The following is a 23383-nucleotide window of genomic DNA, read 5'->3' on the forward strand; positions in this document are numbered from 1 at the left end:
TGGCATTATACAAAAATAAAAAAATCTTATTACATTGAGATTTTCCTCAATTTAAAGAAAATATGTTCAGGAGCTGTTTCTCCTCATTTTAGGTAAATGTTTTTTCTGAGTGGACTCTAGTATAAGTATTAGGGTGGGTCGATTTGTATGGACGAAAGTTTACCGATATCGCGTCATCGATTTTTCGATAGGATTTGGCTCAGGAAAAAAAGTTCCACTACAAATACCCAAAAAAATAATTTTCGAGCCTGCGAAATTTCATTTTTTTTACTTTTTTTGACTTTCATTTTTAAGGTTTTTTTCATAACCTACTAAAAAGTGTTCATATGTCCGACCCAAAAATGTACGCTAAAAAGTTGGCGATAACAGTTTTTTGAAAAAAAAATATATATATATTTTACAATCAAATGAAAATTTTTTAGTAGGTCATGAAAAAAACCTTAAAAATCAAATTCAAAAAATGTCAAAAAAATGAAATTTCGCAGGCTAGAAATTTATTTTTTTGGGTATGCGTAGTGGAACTTTTTTCCTGGGCCCAAATCCTATCGAAAAATCGATGGCGCGATATCGGTTAATAAATCGACCCAGTCTATTAAGTATATTAAAAAATATTGTCTTTTTATGTTTTCAAGTATTCAAGCTGAACATACATCCAGTAGATATTGCGGGAAAGCGGCCGCGGCCCGGTCGTTGGTCAGGCTTCGTGATATGTGCTATGAACTTTCTGACTTCGGACACTCTAGCCTTCTTACTATGTTCCACTTTATCCCAGACAGGACGGACTATTGTTTGTCGATAACTGCTCGCTATACAAACTTCACCCCAGCCATTCCCCCGAGAGAGAAGTGGGGAAGGGGATTCATCTGGGGCAGTGAACCGGTTAACTTGTTCTAGAATGGGTCGAAGTTGGACGGAAAGGTTGGTGGGGGGTCTTTTGTCAAGAGCTAAATGTAAGCTGCAAGTTGGCTGATCACTGCAGTATATTCCAAGCGGAAGTTGCTGCGATTAAGGATGGCGGTGGATGAAATGCTATCCAGTGCTACTACGGTTGGGTAATTCAACATCTACTATAGCCACGCGGCTTTCAAGGCCTTGAGTTCAACTACAGTGCGATCGAGGGTGATCTTGGAGTGCCTAACCTGCTTGCGATTGTATCGAACTATTTTATAATTAAGATTATCTGGATCCCGGGCCATAGTGATACCCCGGGCAACTGTCAAGCGGATATCTTAGCCCGAATCGGTACAACTGAACCGGATGAAGATGGCTGTAGGGATTTCGGAAATCCGTTGGCCACCTGTGGTTTTCTCCTCCATAGCTGGGTCTCGATTCAGCTGAGCAAACGTTGGGCGGACACCACCTCTTTCATGGTAGCAAGATCCTTCTGGCCGTAAGTGGATGGCAGGAGGTCTGCCGAAGTAAATGGGTTCACTAAGGCTCACTTATCAGTGGTCAATTGGGGTTTTCACATGGCACTGTCCCATGGGTATCCATGCGGTACGTATCAATATACTGGAAACTCCATCTTACTGCAGCTGTATGGAGGATGATGAGGTGGAATCATCAAATCACTTTATGCTTGATTGCCCAGCTTTTGCCAGAACTAGGCAAAAGTACTTCGGTCGCGACTCACTTAGTGCTCCCGAGGATTTATCCAAGATTGAGATCGATATCATTCGGAACTTTATCGTTGCTACCCAACGATTCTCTAAGTAGCTATATCTACGTCACCGTTATTTTACTGCATGTGGTATCACAACGAACCTTCATGTTGTCAATGTGAGCTTCCCCTATCAGGGCAGCTACCACCTAACCTAACTATGTATTCCAGTCTAGTGTTGTGTTTTTTATACTCAGCTGAGCAGAGCTCACAGAGTATATTAATTTTGTTCGCATAACGGTACCCCGTAACGGCATAAACTAATCGAGATAGATGTAGACTTCTATATATCAAAATGACCTGGGCGAAAAAAGAAATTCATTTAGCTATGTCCGTCCGTCTGTCCGCCCGTCCGTCCGTAAAGACGATAACTTTAGTAAATTTTGAGGTATCTTAATGAAATTTGGTATTTATGCTCCTGGGCACTTATCTCAGCTATTCAAAATGAACGAAATTGGACTATAACCACGCCCACTTTTTCAATATCAAAAATTTCGAAAAACGGAAAAAGTGCGATAATTCATTACCAAAGAAGGATAAAGCGATGAAACTTGGTAAGTGGGTTGACCTTATGACGCAGAATAGAAAATTAGTAAAATTTTGGACAATGGGCGTGGCACCGCCCACTTTTAAAAGAAGGTAATTTAAAAGTTTTGCAAGCTGTAATTTGGCAGTCGGTGAAGATATCATGATGAAATTTTTTCAGGAACGTTACTCCTATTACTATATGTGTTCTAAATAAAAATTACCAAAATCGGATGACGAACACGCCCACTTTAAAAAATTTTAAAAGTCAAATTTAAACAAAAAATTTAATATCTTTACAGTATATATGTAAGTAAATTATGTCAACATTCAACTCCAGTAACGATATCGTGCAACAAAATACAAAAATAAAAGAAAATTTCAAAATGGGCGTGGCTCAGCCCTCTTTCATTTAATATGTCTAGAATACTTTTAATGCCATAAGTGGAACAAAAATTTACTAATCCTTGTGAAATTTGGTAAGGGTATCGCTTCTATGACGATAACTAAAAAAAAAATAAATGTAAGGCGCGATAACCTCCGAAGAGATCTAAGGCCGAGCTTCTCTTCCAATTTGCGTCGTGCTCCTCTTGATTTTTCCCTACAAATTGGCCGGACGGGACCTACATGTTTTATGCCGACTCCGAACGGCATCTGCAAGGCAGATGAGTTTTCACTGAGAGCTTTTCATGGCAGAAATACAATCGGAGCGCTTGCCAGACACTGCCGAGGGGCGACCCCGCTTAGAAAAATTTTCTTCTAATTGAAAAATCTTATTTCTAAAATTTTTGATGTTGCTTTGCCCGGGAGTTGAACCCAGGGCATACGGTGTGATAGGCGGAGCACGCTACCATCACACCACGGTGGCCTACGTTACTGACGATAACTGTTTTCTGTGAAAATGGGCGAAATCGGTTGAAGCCGCGCCCAGTTTTTATACACAGTCGATCGTCTGTCCTTCCGCTCGGCCGTTAACACGATAACTTGAGCAAACATCGATATGTCTTTAATAAACTTAGTTCACGTACTTATCTGAACTCACTTTATCTTGGTATTAAAAATGGGAGAAATCCGACTATGACCACGCCCACTTTTCCGATATCGAAAATTTCGAAAAATGCTATAACTCTATACCAAATACGAAAAAGGGGATGAAACATGGTGATTGGGTTGGTTTTTGACGCAAAATATTACTTTAAAAAAATTTGTAAAATGGGTGTGACACCTACCATATTAAGTAGAAGAAAGTGAAAAAGTTCTGCAGGGCGAAATAAAAAGCCCTTGGAATCATGGCAGGAATACTGTTCGTGGTATTACATATATAAATAAATTAGCGGTACCCGACAGATGATGTTCTGGGTGACCTTGGTCCACATTTTGGTCGATGTCTCGAAAACGCCTTCACATATCCCACTCCCCTTTAAAACCCTCATTCATACCTTTAATTTGATACCCATATCATACAAACAATTTCCAGGGTTACCCTACCTAAAAAACGTCACCCTTTTCTACAATTTGGTCGATATTTCCGAAATGTATGTGATATGGAATTAAAAACCACTTATAAACCATCTACGAAACCAACGCAGCTAAGCTCTCAGCTGAGTATGTAATGTTCGGTTACAACCGAACTTAGCCTTCCTTACTTGTTTGTGTTTGTTTTGCGTCTGTTTATTTTTTTAATTTGCTGAGGTGAATCTGCCTAACGAAATCGCAAGCATAATTCTTATCTGCAGATAATACTGACCAATCAGGGTTACGTGGTGATGTTAAAGGGCGTACCTTTCGCTAATCGAGACATGTGATTATGCACCTATAAAATTGTAACAAATATACATTTGTCCAGTTTTATTTCCTTCTTATGCTCTTTATTATACGCAAATGACGCACAAATATATAATTTATTATTTTCTTTAAAATTTTCCAAATTATTAGAAGCGTTTGCTAAAATAATATTTGAAAACCCTTTTGCGACATTTACGTGTGTTTGTGCACAAACATAATTGAAACGTTTGCCCTACTTTCAGAGTACACTTTGAGTTCCACAAAATCACGCAGTGGCCGCATTAATCATTATGTAAAAAGCGTTACAAGGCCAAACATTTTTCCATCTCGTCGAATTGGCTATTGACTGTGCACCCTCACTCATCTCCCTTTCACCATTTACTGCCACCACTTTCTTCATTATCAGATCAGCAGGCCGCATTAGTTCTTTCTTACATGTTGCTATTAAATTGAAATGTTACATATCAAGACGTGTAATTATTTGCATTATTTTAAACTTTATGACATACATAAGTTATCGACTGAGCTTCATTACTAAAAGACACCTTTTTAAAATAGGTCGGAAAAAAAGTTTCTTAATTATTAACCTAGACAAAAATGTACGTATGTATCGCTCAATAAATAAGATTTTGTAGATTATGCCGGTCCCTGGGTCACTGATGTGTACGACTAAGATACTAATGTTTTTAGGTTAACTGGAGCTCACCGAGGGGTTAGAGGTTAATCGCAATAGAGGTAGTTTAACGAGAAACAAGTAGTTTCAGACTTTTTGAGCAGAGCTTCGTCGGCTTCTTATCAGTAACAGCCAATATCGACAAGTTATTGTTTTTGTAGTATTGGTTTATTGTTGATCATATCATCAACTTGCCATCGTCTTCTAATTGGTTTTTTATAGAAGGGTTACACATGTGTAATGGATTTTATGTTGAAGTAACAAACCGATAAGTTGTCGTTAAAAAATTTTTTCAATAACACGCCGATATAAAATTGGTAGCACCCCACAACAAATCTTTCACTTCTCGAAAGAAATTATTTCCTTTTTATTATTTCCTTTTCGGTTATTAATCGATAACTTTTTAATAACAAATCCATTACTTCTTGCTAACCCTCGGATATAAAAATTCTAGCAAATCGATAACAAACCAATAACCCACTGATAAAAATTGATTATAATTAAATTTTATAAATTTTTTTTATTTTGTTTTAAGTAACGACATTTTTTAGTTTTATTAAATTTTTTTAATTAGTTTAGTTTCTTTAATTTCATTTTATTTCATTTATATTTACTTTTTATTTTACATAATTTTTTTATTTAACTTAATTTAAGTTACTTCAACTGATTTTAATTTTATTGTACTTAATATTTTTTTTAGTTTTTTTTATTTGATTTTAGTCCAATCTGTTATGTTTTTATTAATTTTATTTCATTCTATTACACTCAAATTGCTGTAAAATAAATTTTATTTTATTTCACATGCTTTGTTTTTGTAAACCCGAAAATTCTGGGTTCACGCCCTGCGCAAAGCAACATCAAAATTTTAGAAGAAAATGTTTCTAAGCGGGGCCGCCCCACGGCAGTGTTTGGCAAGAGCTCTGATGTATTTCTGCCGTAAAAAGCTCTCAGTGAAAGCCCAGCTACCTTGCAGATGCCGTTCGGAGTCGGCATAAAACAAGTAGGTCCCGTTCCGCCAATTTGTAAGAAAAATTAAAAAGGAGCATGACGCGAATTGGAAGAGAAACTCGGCGTTAAATCTCTGCGGAGGTTATCGCGTCTTACATTTATTTTTAATTTTATTTTTTTTTTGTTTGTGTATGATTTACCTCTTGACTCTTTATTTCCAACAAAACAGCAGTGTACACATCTCTTCGTGTATTTGCATCATAACAATTGTGTATATACTCAGATACTTGAATTTATACGTGTTTGCCTTGAGTTACTGTGTAATATCAACTTACCTTGTTTCCACATTATTCTACAGTGTCGTGACTACAATTACGCTTACATTCGTGATTTCCCCATACCGTAATCAAAGATGTTTACACATCAAACATTTTCTCAAATACCCACTATACTCAAACGACTCATTTGTGATATTTTCTTAGGAATTTATATTATACATTTTTATCTAATAGTCAAAACGTTTTGTAGTAAATTGTTAAAAAAATCTGCGTAGTGAACTAAGTAATTCCAAATTGATGATATAGTCAGCCAAAGTCGTAATACCTTCTTTATAGATATTGCATCACAGTAGTCGTACTACGACATATGGAAATATGAAATTTTAAAGTTGAGTGCGTTGTACGCCATATATATAAAATGAATGAAACTTTTGTCAAAACAAATTTCTTTGGCTATTTCAGCAGAAAACAATCTGTTGGTCTCAAGTTAACAATATGCTGTAAAAATTACAGATTCCCGATCAGTCTAACTGATTTCATTGATCATTTCAACAGCGAAAAACTGTAAACACTGCAAAATGCATCAGCTAATTTTAAAGAGAAACTTTCGCTCACGAAGCTCACTAATTTGTTCTTATGACTTTCGCGCCACAGAAATCTCTATCATATCAATAGCTATTGCTATTCTTATGTTGACGGAGATCTGTTATTTTAACAGTTTTCATTGGTGTTCTTAGCGTGACTTTAATAATTTTTAGTTAACAGATCAGAGCTAAGCGGCCACCGTGGTGTGATGGCAGCGTGCTATGCCTATCGCCACCGAAAATTCTTGCTTGAAAAAGCAATATCAAAATCTTTAGAAACAAGTTAACAGGAGCTGTGGCTTACATTATTTTATGATCTTTTTTTTTTTTTTTTGATTTTGTGCTAAGTTGATTCAATAGCTATTTGCGATGGATAAAAGTTAACAAAAATATCGGTTGAATTGGATAGTTCGGTTGATTTTATCAGATTTTGTTCAAGTATACGTAATAAGTTATTCTATTGGGAGAACATTAAAACCTATTTTATACACTATTTACAGACATACACTTTTACTTGCCTCAGCATTATGTGGGAAAAATGTTTTTGGCATGGATACAAAATATCATGAAAATTTATAAAAGATCAACAGATACATATGAGCATATATATATTGTGGCGAATATTAGCATCACTATGCTGTTAGTAAATAAGCACAACAACAAGGCAAGCCACACTTATGTGCATGAACACATAGAAGGCGACGAAGAATATCTCACAAACACATATGTAGTCATCAGCTAAGAACAGAAGTTGATACTCACATATACACACGCATGTGGCTAGTAGAAAAGCATAACCTACAAATATACATGTACATATATAGCTGGTAACCAAGCATTAGATACAATTGTTCTCGAACACATTTTCGCGAAATGACTAGACCTTAGGAGAAATGGGTGGACGAGAAAAACGAGAGTATAAAAGCAGCGCAAGCTGAGGAATCAGCAATCAGTTTGATTTAAACATGCTACTAGTTGTGAAGTGAAGTATAATTGTGAAGTATTACCCCCAAATTAGTCTAACAAAGCCCATTTTGCAATATTGAATATTGGAGTTATTTATTCGACAGTTCAGCGATACGAATGTTAGCAGAAGGTGCATAATTATCAGAAATCCCCAGAATTCATTACAATATGTGACCCGGTATATGAAAAGGTGGCTTATGACTCAAAAAAGAAATTACGAGAAACAGCTGTTAAAGGTAAACAATGCATTTCTTCAGGACGTTTGTGCTCTTTATTTCAGTCATAAGCCACCTTTTCATAGACCGGGTCACATATAAATAAATGTATCAGCGTGTACTTTTTGTTGTATGATCGACCTTGAGCTGCGTGGGATTTCCTGTTAAAATTAAAATGAAGAAATCAAGGAACAGCGTAAGCAAACATTGACTGCAAACAGTGCCAGCTTTTTTTCGTTACAAGAATTTCGTTCGATAGATTGTAAGGCGGCTCAATATTTATCACACACCACATCTTTACATAAACAAAAACAGTAAATGTTTGCATTCTGTTAAAATATGGCTTTTAAAGGCATGGTTTCCATTTAACTTTCGCTTTTTTATATCATATGCTTAAATGCAAATAAAATCTAATATTTTTGAGCGCATGCCATAATTTTTTTTTATCCCACTATATTACTATTGTGTAGGTGATAATCAATAACGTGACTCGATATAAAGTGATAGTTTATGGATTTTGATTAATACGATTAATTGGTGTATGTAATACTTGATTAAACAGTACCAGTGATGTCACAAACGGCTAGTCAATTTCCATCAGCGAGAATTGCAGTGACTCATTAATCACTAGTATCATCTGACCATAACTGCATTTTTGGTGTTATACATGATATCACTGATTTTTTTGGAAAATTAAAATGTGAATATGATTCCTCGAAAGGGCCATCTGATGTTATGTATATGAAGCTGCGATCTCTCTTTGTCAGCTACCATACTTTTATGTAATGACATCATGACTTTTTTCAATGTGATCTTGAGGCGTTATCATGTGATATACGGTCGACTTGACATTATTGACCTGATGCAATATCATGTGATATACACTTCCATACATACATACGAATAACAACAAAGAGTCAACACATAACAGCTGCTCAGAGTGCCATTTGCGTTGGCTGCCTGTTTGTAGGCGGAAAGACAGACACTCGCTATAACTAAGCGTCAACTTGTCGTACAAGTAACCTGAATACTTTTGAGTTAACATATATATTCACAATACACATTCACGTACACATATGTATTCATTTAAATTGTTTTGAACGTAAATTCTTTCATAGATCATTTTACATGATGCACACTGAAATATTAAATATCTGTTAAACAAAGTGCAGCTCTGTTGCGGTTTCTCACAGAAATTTAAAAACCATTTAAGTATTCAGTTCGTAGTATTCAGCATGTGGTAAATACGAAGTACATAAGTACTAAACAAAGTTGTACAAAGTTCAAATTATACAATGTCAAGGTGAAGCATAAACCTAACGCTACTACACTTTATAGACTCGCACTAAACAAAATTTAGTTACGTACAATAAACCTCTCTTTCCTTTGTAAACTGGAAAAAAGAGACTGGTAAAATCAACGGAAATACAGGTCAATTCAACCGAAATTTCTGTCAATTTTTATTCATCGCAACAACGTGTTGAATTAACTGCGCACAAATCGTAGATTCGTAATTGACCATTTTAGTAGTCAAATAAACAAAAAAAGTTGTTTCATTATACTTTACCCATATCTTTGTTAAATTAACAATTATTACTGCCGCTCTAAGAATACCAATAAAAACTGTTAATATGAAAGGGATTTCTGTTCTTTTGAAATTACCAGTGCAAACTGTTAAATTAACAGCTTTAAGTTAAGATGAGACTAACACCGAAAGCCGTAGAAATGACAGAGATTTTTGCTCATTCGAAATAACCAGCGTAAACTGTTAAATTAACAGATTTTATTGTCGAAATGACACTACCAGTGAAATCTATTGAAATAGCAGATATTTCTGTTTTTTCTAGATTAATAGCGTAAACTTTTACATCAACAGAATTTTCTGTTCATATGACTAATACCTGTGGAAGAAATAAAAGCTGGATAAATATATATTTAAACTTACGTAGTTTTTTTTATTTGTATAAATTACACATATGTAAGGGCATTACATTTCTAATGATTTTATTGCTGTATTTAGGAATATTAATTATAACTAGTATCTCCTGCGGTCGAAATTCGACCAACGTGTATTTTTTTCAACTCAGTCTATGCATCAAGTGTTGGAAATATAGCAAACTGGTCTAACTTACTTAACTTTTTCTATAAAATTTTGAATTTGATCTAAGACTTTGTACTTTTTGATTGTATTTTCTTAAATTTTCTACAAACTTTTCACATGTAATTATAACGTTTTGGTATGGAGCTCCTTAAACAAAAATATAAGAATTATGTAAAATAAAATGAAATTGATATAGAATTATGGTGAAATTACTTGAAATTGAATTGAAAAATAGGTCTTTCCACACCCGGAAGGTCCCCGTTGGCGCGCTACTGAAGTTAGTTTTGCGAGCTCGGTTCCCCAGTAGGCCTATATCACCCATATACATATATCCCCCATTGTGGTATTTAATATATAAATCACTATTTAATAATAAGCACTATTTATTTTTATAAAATATTTTTATTTAACCGCTCCTAAAGGTATGTTACAAAACGTTTTTAAATATTTCAACCGAATGAAAATTTTTGAAAGACAATATTTTACAATTGAAAAATAAAAATTAACAAGAACAAAAAAATTCAATTTATTTAAAGTTGAATATAAATATAACCCTACAATACTCCCCCTTCCGCAGATTTAATGCTAAATAAATTAAAAGTAACTTTCTTTTTTGTTTTTGTGTTAGGTATCTGTATTTTATCAATCATTGCTGGTTTTAAACGATCAATAGGAATAGATTTAATTTCATTATTTATTTCAATTTTAAAGTTTTTAATATCTTTTTCAATAACTCTATAAGGACCTTCATACGGATGTTGCAAAGAATGTTTGTTTATTACACGTACAAAAACAAAATGACAATCTTTTAAATCTTTTGGAACAAAAATACCACTAGAATTTTGATGATGTTCCAAATTTGATTTAAAATTTTTAAAATGTTCACGCAAACTACTTAAAACATCCGTTGAAGTTATATTCTCTGTAGTTGAAACAAATAATTCACCCGGTAATCTTAAATTTTGTCCATAAACCATTTCAGCCGGTGTTGCTGAAATATCTTCTTTAAAAATCGATCGCAAACCCATAAGTACTATTGGTAACTCTTCATACCAATCTCTGGATCCATTCCTAGCCATTATTGAAGATTTAAGCTGTCTATGAAAACGTTCTATCATTCCATTAGCTTGGGGATGATAAGGAGAAGTTGTTATTTGATGACATCCAAGAAGTTTCGTTGATTCTGAAACAAGTTTGAAGTAAATTGAGATCCCTGATCTGTGGTTATTTCTAATGGAACTCCAAAACGTGAAATATATTCTTTAAACAATTTATTTACAACCGTAACTGCAGAAATATCTCTTAGTGCGAATGCTTCTGGCCAACGTGTAAATCTATCAATTATAGTTAATATGTAACGATATCCTTTTGAAACAGGTAAGGGTCCAACAATATCTAAGTGAATGTGTTCAAATCTAGATTTTGGAATTGGAATTTTCATAACTGGAGATTTTGTATGACGATGTATTTTCGATTTTTGACAACTTATACATTCTTTAGACCAAGTATTAATATCTTTATTCATTTTAGGCCAAAAATATTTCTTAACTATCAAACGACGTGTAGCTCTACTACCAGGATGTGAAATCCCATGTAACATATCAAATATTATTTTTCTTAAATTGTTTGGAATGAAAGGCCTAGGATTTTCTCCTGACACTTCGCACCATATATTAAAGTTAAGAACAGGAATTTTTATTAGTTTCAAATTTAAAAATGTTTGCTCTGAGGTAAGTTTGCTTAATTCACTGTCTTGTTGTTGTTCACTTTGTAAAATTTTTAAATTAATGTCCGACATAATTAATTGCTTCTACTTCAAACGCACGAGATAATGTATCAGCTACAACATTTTCTTGTCCTTTAATATACCTAATGTCATTCGTAAACTGAGCAATGAATTCCATATGTCTAGTCTGTCTTGGACTGCGTTCTGTTTTTGAATTTAAAGCAAATACAAGAGGCTTGTGATCTGTGAAAACTGTAAATTTTCGTCCTTCTAGAAGGTAACGAAAATGTTTAATGTTCAAATAAATAGCTAATAGTTCCCTATCAAATGCACTATATTTAATTTCGGATGCAGATAATTTCTTTGAAAAGAATGCAAGTGGTTCTGACTTATTATTAAACGTTTGATGTATGACACCACCTATTGCCGTATTGGATGCATCTACATTTAAAGAAAGTTTTGCATCTTTGTTAAAATGATTTAACAATATCGCAGATGCAAACTTTTCTTTAATGCATTCGAAAGCTTTATTAGATGTATCGTCCCAAATTAAAATCTTGTCTCGCTTCTTATTTGTTCTATTAATTAAATCATAGATAACTGTCGTAAACTCTGCTAATTTTGGTATATATCGATGGTAATAATTCACCATACCAATAAATTGTTGTGCCTGCTTAATAGATTTTGGACGATCAAAATTTCGAATGGCTAAAACTTTTTCTTCTGAGGGTCTAATTCCCGTTTCAGAAATATTATGTCCTAAAAAGTCAACATTTGTTACGCCAAAAGTACATTTACTTGGTTTTATATTTAAACCGTACTCCGTTAGGCGCTGAAATAGTACGCGAAGATCTTTGAAATGTTGTTCCTCATTTTCGCTTGCCACTAAGAGGTCATCAATATATGTAAAAACAAAGTCTAAATCACTAACTACTTCATTAATAAATCGTTGAAAAGTTTGCGCGGAGTTCCTAAGCCCGAAAGGCATTCGTACAAATTCAAACATGCCAAAAGGCGTAGTGATTGCAGTTTTATAGATATCCTCTTCTGCCATTGGAATTTGGTGATAAGCTCTTACCAAATCTAATTTTGAAAATATTTTTTTATTTCTTAGATTCATGTTGAAGACATGAACATGTGGCAAAGGATAACGATCAGGAACTGTTACGACATTTAATCTTCTAAAATCTCCACAAGGACGCCAGTCATTTAACTCCTTCTTGGGTACAAGATGTAAAGGAGATGCTACTGCTGAATTAGAAGGTCTACATATCCCTGTCTTTACTAAAAAATCGAATTCAGTTTTAGCTACTTTGAATTTAATGGGGTCTAAACGTCTTGGTTTAGAAAATGGCAAATTTCCTTCAGTGACTAATCTGTGAACTGTTGTATGTCTAACTGGTTGTGAATAATCTGGTTCAGAAAATAAAGAAGGAAATTCTTTTAGTAACTTTGTAAATTTGTTATCATCAGCGAAAACTTTTGGTAGTGAAACATTACAAACACATGAAATTGTGTTAACTGAAAGACTTGTTATCGGATCTACTAAGCATTTGCGTTTAACATCAACTAAGAGACCATATTTACACAAAAAATCAGCACCGATAATTGGTTTAGCTATATCCGCTATTAAAAACGTGAACGGAAATTCGCGACGCAGTCCTAAATTAATATTTAAAAGTTTTTTACCGTATGTCGAAATCGTTGAACCGTTAGCTGCAGTTAAAATAATATCTGATGACTTTTTCGAACTTGAAGATTTTGAAACTGGAAGCACTGAAATTTCTGCTCCACTATCTATTAAAAAATTAAGTTTGTTTGTTTTATCAAAAATAAATAAGCGACGTGTAAAGGTGTCTAAATGTCCGTTGTTTGTCGCCGTAACAACGGATAACTTTAGTTTGACGAACTATTATTTTTAAAAGCGCATAGTTGTTCGCACTTCAAAGCCTGATTACCAAACTTATAATGATACCTACAGAGCCAATTTGGGTTGTCACGAGACTTTGATCGATATCTAGAAGGACTTCTAAAATGATCCCTACTAAAAGATCGGGACCTTGAATAATTTTGACTCATCTGATTTTTAATTTCACTGATCTCTAATGACAATTTTTCAAAATTTTTGCACATCATGTTAGTTGTTTGAACCAAATTTGAAATAATTGCATTTTCGCTTTTAGAATTTGGAAAATTGCTAACTGAGGCTATTTCATTTTTATTATAAACTTCCCAAATATTATCGGCTAATTTAACTAATTCACTTATTTCATTCAAATTCGAACTAGTAAGAATAATACTTAAATTTTTGGGCAACTTCCTTATCCAAAGCTCTTTAAGAATTTCTTTGCTAAAATTGTTTCCAGAGAGTAGCACTAGAGACCGATAAAACTCAGAAGGTTTACGATCTCTCATTTCTGAATCGGATAACACTCGATCTAATTTGGCATTCTCACTTAATGAGTGCCGTTCAATTAAAATTTTCTTTAATGCAGAAAATTTGTCATTTTCAGGAGGATTTTGAATAAAATCAAGAATTGTCATAATTACGTCCTGTGGAAGTGCAATTATGACATATTCATATTGTGTCCCTTCCTGAGTAATGTTCTTTCGACTAAATTGCATTTCAGCATGGATGAACCATGCTTCAGGGCAATTAGTCCAAAATTGGGGAAGTTTTACCGATGTAGCAAAAATTTCATTATTTTGATTCACATATGGATTTGGTAAATCATTTTGATAATTTTCATTATCCAAATCAATAAGTGAATCGTTTACTTGATTTCGTGGTGTAGATGTACGTATATTATTTGATGGTGAATGAAACATTGTTAATAGAAATAACTACAAAAATTATATTATAGGAAGAAATAAAAATGTCCGGAAAGGAGCGTTTACAAAACCCAAATTATTAATCTATTTTGATACATATACAGATACATATAAATAATATTAATACTAGATACAGCTCACCAAATATTTGTCGCAATGGTTTTAAAATTGATTGATGAATTTAGACAATGTATTGTGCAATGGCTTTAAAATTGATTGATGAAATTGGACAATGTATTGTGCAGTGGCTTTAAAATTGATTGATGAAATTAGACAATGTATTGTGCAATGGCTTTAATTGTTTTGTATTTGTAGCTTTTGTTGTTGTTGCTCTTGCAATGTTTGATTGAAAGGCTGATGTTAATGATGCAGCGGTAACGTCTGAAATAATGACAATCCAAAAATACGACGAAGACGACGTCGTGCAGTTGAAAATAAACTAATTTTATAGAAGTGAATCTAGTTTTTGGACCACCACGTCTACGTCAAATACGCGTTAGAGAGGGCTCTTGTGATGTTCACGATATATTTGGTATATATTTTCAACTTGTTTTTCAGATAATTCTTCGAGTAGAGAGGACACTTCACACTAGTTTAAAGGTACGAATTACAAAACTTTTAGCGAGTTAGAGCTGGACGTTGCAAGATGTTACGCACTTTATTTGAAAGTGAATTTAAATAAATATCTTCACTGGTCTTTTGTAAATGAATTAAAGTTTGTTCAAGTGCACCACCTTTAACAATTTTTTTAAGAATTTGCTGATAAAAACGTAATAAGTTGGATATAGTAAACAGAACTATGGTATCGTTTTCGGAAGTCAATATGGTTTCCACTCGCATAATATATAACTAGGAAGAGAATAAATCGATTTCTGCTGAACATCAACTGGTGACGTTATTGTTTCATACAGCATACAAGAATTAAAATTTGATTCGTTGTTTTTGAAGGACGGTTTTTATGTTTGGCTGGCTAGATCGCCAATGTGGTATTTAATATATAAATCACTATTTAATAATAAACACTATTTATTTTTATAAAATATTTTTATTTAACCGCTCCTAAAAGTATGTTACAAAACGTTTTTAAATATTTCAACCGAATGAAAATTTTTGAAAGACAATATTTTACAATTGAAAAATAAAAATTAACAAGAACAAAAAAATTTAATTTATTTAAAGTAGGTACATTTAAAGTTGAATATAAATATAACCCTACACCCATTCACTTCAATAGTCTCATAATTCAAAAAACATGAGCTTTTAGTTAAAAACGAAGAAATTTGCTAAAGGAATTTAGCCTATTTCACGCCACCCGTTTAATTTTGTATAAATACATATCTAATATGTAAGCGTGACACAAAACAAAAATTTCGAGTAGAATAGAGGATACCTTCATAAAAACTAAAATAAAAATATAAAAAAATTATGTAATGAGAAGGAAGGCAGAGTTTACTAAAAAAAATGTTTACTTAAAGAAAAAAAAATAAAGTACTTAAATTGCGAAAAAATTAAGTGAAGTGAACAAACAGCTCCATATAAAAACGCAATAAGTGCACTTAGACTTTTTTCCGGGTTTTAATGTGATCATTGTGGAAATATGAAGATTCTAATGTTCGGATATTTAATGTTGGGTTTCCCATTGAGATCTATGTACGTAATTAATTTGTATAAAATTTGTAAACACTCCATTTCATTAATATATATGACCATATCTACCATAAAATATCGTCTGTGAACAATCTAATACTAAGATATAACAAAGCAGAATAAATTAGGAATACAAGAAAAACAAACAAAAACATTAAAATTATCCACGCAAACATATTTACTAAAATAAAATTGATTTCATAACTTTAAGCGACATAAAAAAATTAGGGTTATGGGATCTAAGCATCCGATTAATGGATATATAATCCAACAAAGTTAGCCTAATAATAAATATAGTGGGTAATATACTGCCTATGCAATACGGCCGCTATGATGCCGGTTGCCGCTTTGACCTAAAATCAAAAACGTTTTTGGGACGTTTTTTTGTTTCGTGATTAGCATAAAAGGCAATATAAAAAATTTTATGTTATAATTTTGTAACTTTTTTTTTTATTCAGTATAAGACGTACTTTATCTAAAATGAGGATTAAATCTGCAAATGCAAAAACATTTTCGGGCAAATTTGCCATTAATTGTTATAAATAAATTAGTTAGTTTCAAGAAAAGTTAACTCATTATTTGTGCTTTCATGTTTTTTTAAAAACAACTAAAATAAAAAACAAAGAATCTGTTAAAAAAAGGCTTATGTATTTACGTGTAAGTGAAATTTGCCACAAAAAATGGGCCGGTCAAAAATTAATTCTATTTAAGATTTTTTGGTACGCTACAAATTATTTTGGAACAATTTTTTAGGATTTTGGTAGAGGCTATTATAGGTAAGTGGCAACAATGGGAAACCATATTTGTATGTAGGTGAAACATTTGATTGTTCCCAAAGACGGCGCGCTTGTGCATAAAGGTTTAGGTCTTTGAAATTCGCATTAGAACACTTAGATAATTGTTCCCAAAGATGGCGCGCTTGTGCACGAAAATGAATTACGATATTTGTATGAATTGTTCGAATTTACAAAAAACTTTTTCTATTAATTATAAACAAATAGAGTAATATTTGTTAACAAAAATAGGCCTATGCACTGCGGCTGATCAATACGAATCGATGCATATAACTTGTATATGATTTTACGTATGCTAAGTATGCGAAACAGCCTGCCAATTGATTGTATGGAAATTTTGTTAGCGTATTAATATATAGATAATAAATAATAATAACTTAAATCTGAATTCAAATAAACAAAACTTGTTCCGAATTACCATCGACAGCTTTGTACGAAAGTACGTTACCATATATATACGTAAATATGTGAATACATAAATGCGCATGCTTGTTACATATATATTTGCTAAATACTGTAACGAATTTACTGCAAATTCTCTTATTCGCAACCTTCTACTAACGTTCGTATCGCTAAACTGTTGAATAAATAACTCCAATATTTAATAATGCAAAATGGTCTTTATTAAAGTACGTCACAATAACACTGATACTTCACAACCAATAGCTTGCTTAAACTGATTTTCAAAATAATACTGCTATTGCTCGCTAGATAGCGTCTTAAATCCAACTGATTGTTGCGTCTCCACTGTTGCTGCCTTTTATAGTGTTTGGTTTCCTCGTTGACATTTCTAGGCGGTTCTGTTCTAGAATCTACTAGTTGGTTATCTGCTATAAGTTCTACAGATGCACAATTTTTATAGCTTCTCTCACATGCGAAAATAACGGCACTACACGGTTTGTTAAACCACATTGGCGTTTCGAGAACTTTATTTCAACTTTTTCTTCAAAAATGTTAACAATATTTTTATATTATAATTATATTTATATTTGTGTACGCACATTTGATATAAAATATTTCCATTTTCTTTGAATCTAAAACAAAAATCGGGACAAATAAGTACATACATATGTATGTACTTACTAACCGAATTTAAATTGGGCGTGTATCAAATATGCTGGCACACATTAAACATTATACACTTTATTACCTACTTTGTTTTATTAAACGTACTTTCACCAAATTTTATTTTTTATAATTTATTTAATTTATAGTTTTGAACTTCGTAGTAGTCACGAAACTGATTCTCAATTTCAGTTGCAGCTCACTCTCAAATTCTTCTCTCGCATGTAGAGTTGCCACACTTGATTGTTTCGAACAAAACTTGTAGTATAAATATTTGACATAACATTTTAAATAGAGAACTTGTAAGTTATAGAAAAGTAAAGAATTAAATCGCGGGAAGGTAATACACCACTGGAGTAACTACATGTAATTCGGCAAGTTTAATTCTCGTAACCATTTATTTTGAAACGATTTCAAAACAAGTAAGGAAGGCTAAGTTCGGGTGTAACCGAACATTACATACCCAGCTGAGAGCTTTGGAGAGAAAATAAGGGAAAATCACCATGTAGGAAAATGAACCTAGGGTAACCCTGGAATGTGTTTCTCTGACATGGGTATCAAATGGAAGGTATTAAAGAGTATTTTAAAAGGGAGTGGGCCATACTTCTATAGGTGTACGCCATTTCGGGATGTCGTCATAAAGGTGGACCAGGGGTGACTCCAGAATGTGTTTGTACGATATGGGTATCAAATGAAAGATGTTAATAAGTATTTTAAAAGGGAGTGGGCCTTAGTTCTATAGGTGGACGCCTTTTCGAGATATCGCAATAAAGGTGGACCAGGGGTGACTCTAGAATGTGTTTGTACGATATGGGTATCAAATGAAAGGTTGTAATGAGCATTTTAAAAGGGAGTGGGACTTAGTTGTGTATGTGAAGGTGTTTTCGAGATATCCACTGGATATTGGAGTTGAATGTTGACATAATTTACTTATATACCGTAAAGATATTCAATTTTTTGTTAAAATTTGACTTTAAAAAATTTTTTTTTAAAGTGGTCGTGTTCGTAATCCGATTTTGCTAATTTTTATTTAGCACAGATATAGTAATAGGAGTAACGTTCCTGCCAAATTTCATCATGATATCTTCTATTCCGCGTCATAAGGTCAACCCACCTACCAAGTTTCATAGCTTTAGCCGTCTTTGGTAATGAATTATCGCACTTTTTCGGTTTTTCGAAATTTTCGATATCGAAAAAGTGCACGTGGTTATGGTCGGATTTCGTTCATTTTAAACAGCCATCTGAGATGAGCGCCCAGAAACTCAGCAAGATACCTTAAAATTTACTCAAGTTATCGTGTTTACGGACGGACGGACGGGCACGGCTAAATGAATTATTTTTTTTCGCCCAGATCATTTTGATATATAGAAGTCTATATCTATCTCGATTAGTTTATGCCGTTACGGGTTACCGTTATACGAACAAAACTAATATACTCTGTGACCTCTGCTCAGCTGAGTTTTTTATTATCTTATTATTAGATTCGTTCGCGTAAGTGAAAATTCGTAAAAACTTGAACAAAATGTTACTAACTTTGGAAAAATCTTGTTCGCTCATGCAAAACTTTTGCACAAGAGGGCGCAATTTTGCATTTCGCTTGGAGGAGAAGTTGCAAAATGTACCCGATAAATAGGTGTCCCGGTTTCGCAAAATTTTTTGCATTGTTATGCACAGTAAATTCAAAAAAGAAAAACCCTTTGCTCGTTTTGTATTGATAACTCAAAAACTAATTTTTTTGTCGTTTTCCCAATTTGTGTGTTTTTTCGATTTGGTGGTTTTATTATGGTGTTTTTTTTTTTTGACAAGTGGCACCATCGTCATAAATACAAAGAAGAGAGCGCAGTGAGCGTAAAATTCTCTTAGAAATTTGCTCATGTATTGACAGTTGTTCGCTGTTGAAATGATCAGTGAGATCAGTTGTGTTAACAGAAAAATCAGTTAGATTGATTAGGAATCTGCCAATTTTACAAAATTTTGTCAACTTAAGAGTGACAATTCTCTTCTGTTGAAATGACTAAACTAATTTGTTCGCTTGACAAAGAACTCGGTCGAATTAGCTTTAGCATTTGCTTATCGTTCTGCTACTCGATATATGTATCAAATTTACAAAAGCGTCAGCGTTGAATCACTCAAATTGCAGCTATTTAACGTAACATAAACAAAATCAAATAACATAACAAACATTTAAATAAATTGCAGGATATACATACATAAATAAATATGAAAAGTGTATTATTTCTGACAGATATTTATCATATTTTTCATTAATTATATTTGACACAAAACTCTTGAGCTCAGAGCTGTTTAGGTATTTAAGAGTTTAAGTATTAAGAATAGTATTCTTATACTAAGCGTGCTTTGCACACAGAGTATATTTACTTTGATTGCATAACGGTTGGTTGTACAGGTATAAAGGAATCGATAGACTTCCATATATCAAAATCATTAGTATCGAAAAAAAATTTGATTGAGCCATGTCCGTCCGTCCGTCCGTCCGTTAACACGATAACTTGAGTAAATATTGAGAGTTTTTTTTTAAACGGGGTGCCACGTGTCATGTAGAAAAGTAAATTATCTGAAATGAAATGTACAATTGAAGCTCACGCTGTGTATATAATGTTCGGTTACACCCGAACTTAGACACCTTTACTTGTTTTTTTTTTTTTTAATTTTTGGTGATATTTCACTTCGTTTAATTGCAGTGCCATGGTTTGAGATGATATCGCTTGACTTTTCTTTTCAAAGTGATTTAAGTTGTGTGATGCATATTTGTTACGATGACAAGTCGCATGATGTAATGCTTGTTGGTTGATATACATATGCTACATGATGCTATGCCATATTGTGTCAACTTATAGAAATACGATGCGACATGTTATCGTTTGAGCCTATGAAAGGTACTCCACGATATATTTAATGTGATGGCTTGACATGATTTCCATTGAAGTAATCTGACGTTATATGATATCGTGTAATATAAATGTTGTTTAACCACTTAAACCGTTTTAAGGTGCGATGAAATATCACATGATGTAATGCTGTTACTTGATATATATTTAAAGCTCTTGTTTTATGTAACTAGGCGTGTCGTAGTTAATTTGTTTGTTGCGTGATTTGATATGAGTCGATTTAAATTTTTTACATTACATAGTGATCTAACGTTGTTCGATGGCATACTATATACACTAACTAGCGACTGCAACATACTACAAGTTATATTAAGCTGCGACCTCTTTGGTGACTGCAATTATTTGATTTAAGAATTTGACATTATTTCCTTCCAAGCGATCCGACGGTGTCCATTATCAAGTAATTTAAATTTGAAGTGATCTGACGTGTTATGATATCACTAGATTAACATTTAAATAAGCGTGATTTCCATCAAAGTGATCTTACGTGATGCAATGCCATGTAATCGACATTTATGTTATGAATAGACGCGATTTCCTTCAAAGTCATCCGACGTAATGTGATGTTACATCTTGGCAGTGTTTTCTATAAAATAAAAAAATGCAGTTTTGATGGATATTTGACTCGACGTTAAGTCATATCATGCGTTCTCATGGAATTGGGACTGCTTCAATTTTTTTAAAATTAAGCTCCTGTATATAAACATGAAATTGCATTAGTTGGTCATGACTTTATTGGAGAACAGCTGGACTTATTATATGTATTTTATACTGATAAAGAAAAAATCCTGATAGGTGACGCCGTGGTCGAGATATTTCTAAAAATCTTGTTTACGCGCCGATTTCGTTCATGTTTCAAATAAATATAAAGAATTTAAAAGTATGTATTTCGGCTTGAAAACTATTATTTATATTGATTTTAATCATAAATTCAAAGAACTTGCAAGCAACCCAGAGGACCGAAAAATGACACGAGAAATCAAAACTAAAAATGCGGAGGCGAAACAGAAATTGGGAGGCAGAAAGGAGAATAGGCGAGGTGTTAAGAAGAGACAGACAGAGTGAAAAAATTACAATGACATATGAAGAATCGGTAAAAAGCAGACAAAGTGATGAAGTGATGAGGGAGGAGAATATGGAAGCGAAGAGGAAGATGAAAACAAAGACAAATGAAGAGAGGACGAGCTCGGGAGGAGAAATAGGAAGAGCTCGGTGCCGATGATTGGTAGCAGAAAGAGTAGTAAATGAAGTGTTGTTCGATGTTCCGTTGTGGGAAGAGAGGTGGAGGGAATGCAGCGTGAGGTATGTAGGAGAAGAGAGTTAAATTATCATCACCATTAATTGGCGCTTAACCGCCTAATCAATTTGGGGCATGTCGTAACCAATTACATCAGCTATCCATGTTTTGCGATAACTGCCGCCAAGTTCGCCATTATCATTCCTCCAGGAGTCTGCCCCAGTCTTGAAACCTTCCGTCGTCCGCCGGATTTTTACTTCTAAAAAAGAATACCTCTTTTAGGGTATAAATTTATATATTGGCTTACAAGCCAGTTTTGTTCCACATTCTGTGGTAAAATCTTCAACTTGCGCCCGAACAGCAACCAATACTGCTGTACAAATGTTTGATGTATTATATATGAGACGCTTTTTTATATATGTATATTAATTTATATCAAAGGATTGCATTTCGTACATTATTTAATAATTACTTAATTATTTTTCATTTCAGATTTTGCAAAACTTGGGCAAAGTTGATCGCACTGCAGATGATATTTTCGATGATCATTTAAATAACTTTAATCGGCAACAAGGACATGCGAATAGATTACAAAAAGAATTCATCAGTTATATTAGATGCATTCGAGGTAAATATTATTAAGTGGTGAATTAACTGATTAGTTACACTAAAAGAAAAAAGCTGGTAAAGTCAACCGAATCGACCCGTAATTCAACGGCTATTTCTATGAATTTTTATGTATGGCAAATAGCTGTTGAATCAACTCCGCACAAATTTTTATACTCAGCGTGCTTTGCACACAGAGTATATTAACTTTGATTGGATAACGGTTGCTTGTACAGGCATAAAGGAATCGAGATAGATATAGACTTCCATATATCTAAATCATCAGTGTCGAAAAAAAATTTGGTTGAGCCATGTCCGTCCGTCCGCCCGTCCGTCTGTCCGTTAACACGATAACTTACTAAATATTGAGATATCTTCACAAAGTTTGGTGCACGAGCTTATCTGGGCCCAGAATAGATTGCTATTGAAAATGAGCGAAATCGGATGATAACCACGCCCACTTTTTATATATATAAAATTTTAGAAAACAAAAAACCTGATAATTTAGTAAATAATACACCTAGAATGTTGAAATTTGACATGTGGACTGATATGATACTCTTGATAAAAATTTGGAAAATTTCTTTAAAATGGGCGTGGTACCGCCACTTGTGATAAAATGAATTTTACAAATATTATTAATCATAAATCAAAAATTGTTAAACCTATCGTAACAAAATTCGGCAGAGAGGTTGCCTTTACTATAAGGAATGATTTGAAGAAAAATTAACGAAATCGGTTAAGGACCACGCCCACTTTTATATAAAAGATTTTTAAAAGGGTCGTGGACGAATAAAATAAGCTATATCTTTGCAAAAAAGAGCTTTATATC

General features: G+C 33.3%; 1 protein-coding gene across 6 annotated transcripts in view; it reads left to right on the top strand.

Annotated features, from left to right (window-relative positions):
• Positions 1-23383, top strand: part of Amph (amphiphysin) — a 283794-nt gene that overhangs the window by 217721 nt on the left and 42690 nt on the right. For all 6 annotated transcript variants that reach the window (XM_067774497.1, XM_067774496.1, XM_067774501.1 and 3 more), the window contains exon 3: positions 22438-22573. In XM_067774497.1, coding sequence (XP_067630598.1) covers positions 22438-22573 — 136 coding nt within the window. The remainder of the gene's footprint in view (positions 1-22437; positions 22574-23383) is intronic.

The sequence above is a fragment of the Eurosta solidaginis genome, chromosome 3, assembly GCF_040869045.1.
Source record: "Eurosta solidaginis isolate ZX-2024a chromosome 3, ASM4086904v1, whole genome shotgun sequence".
Lineage (NCBI taxonomy): Eukaryota > Metazoa > Arthropoda > Insecta > Diptera > Tephritidae > Eurosta > Eurosta solidaginis.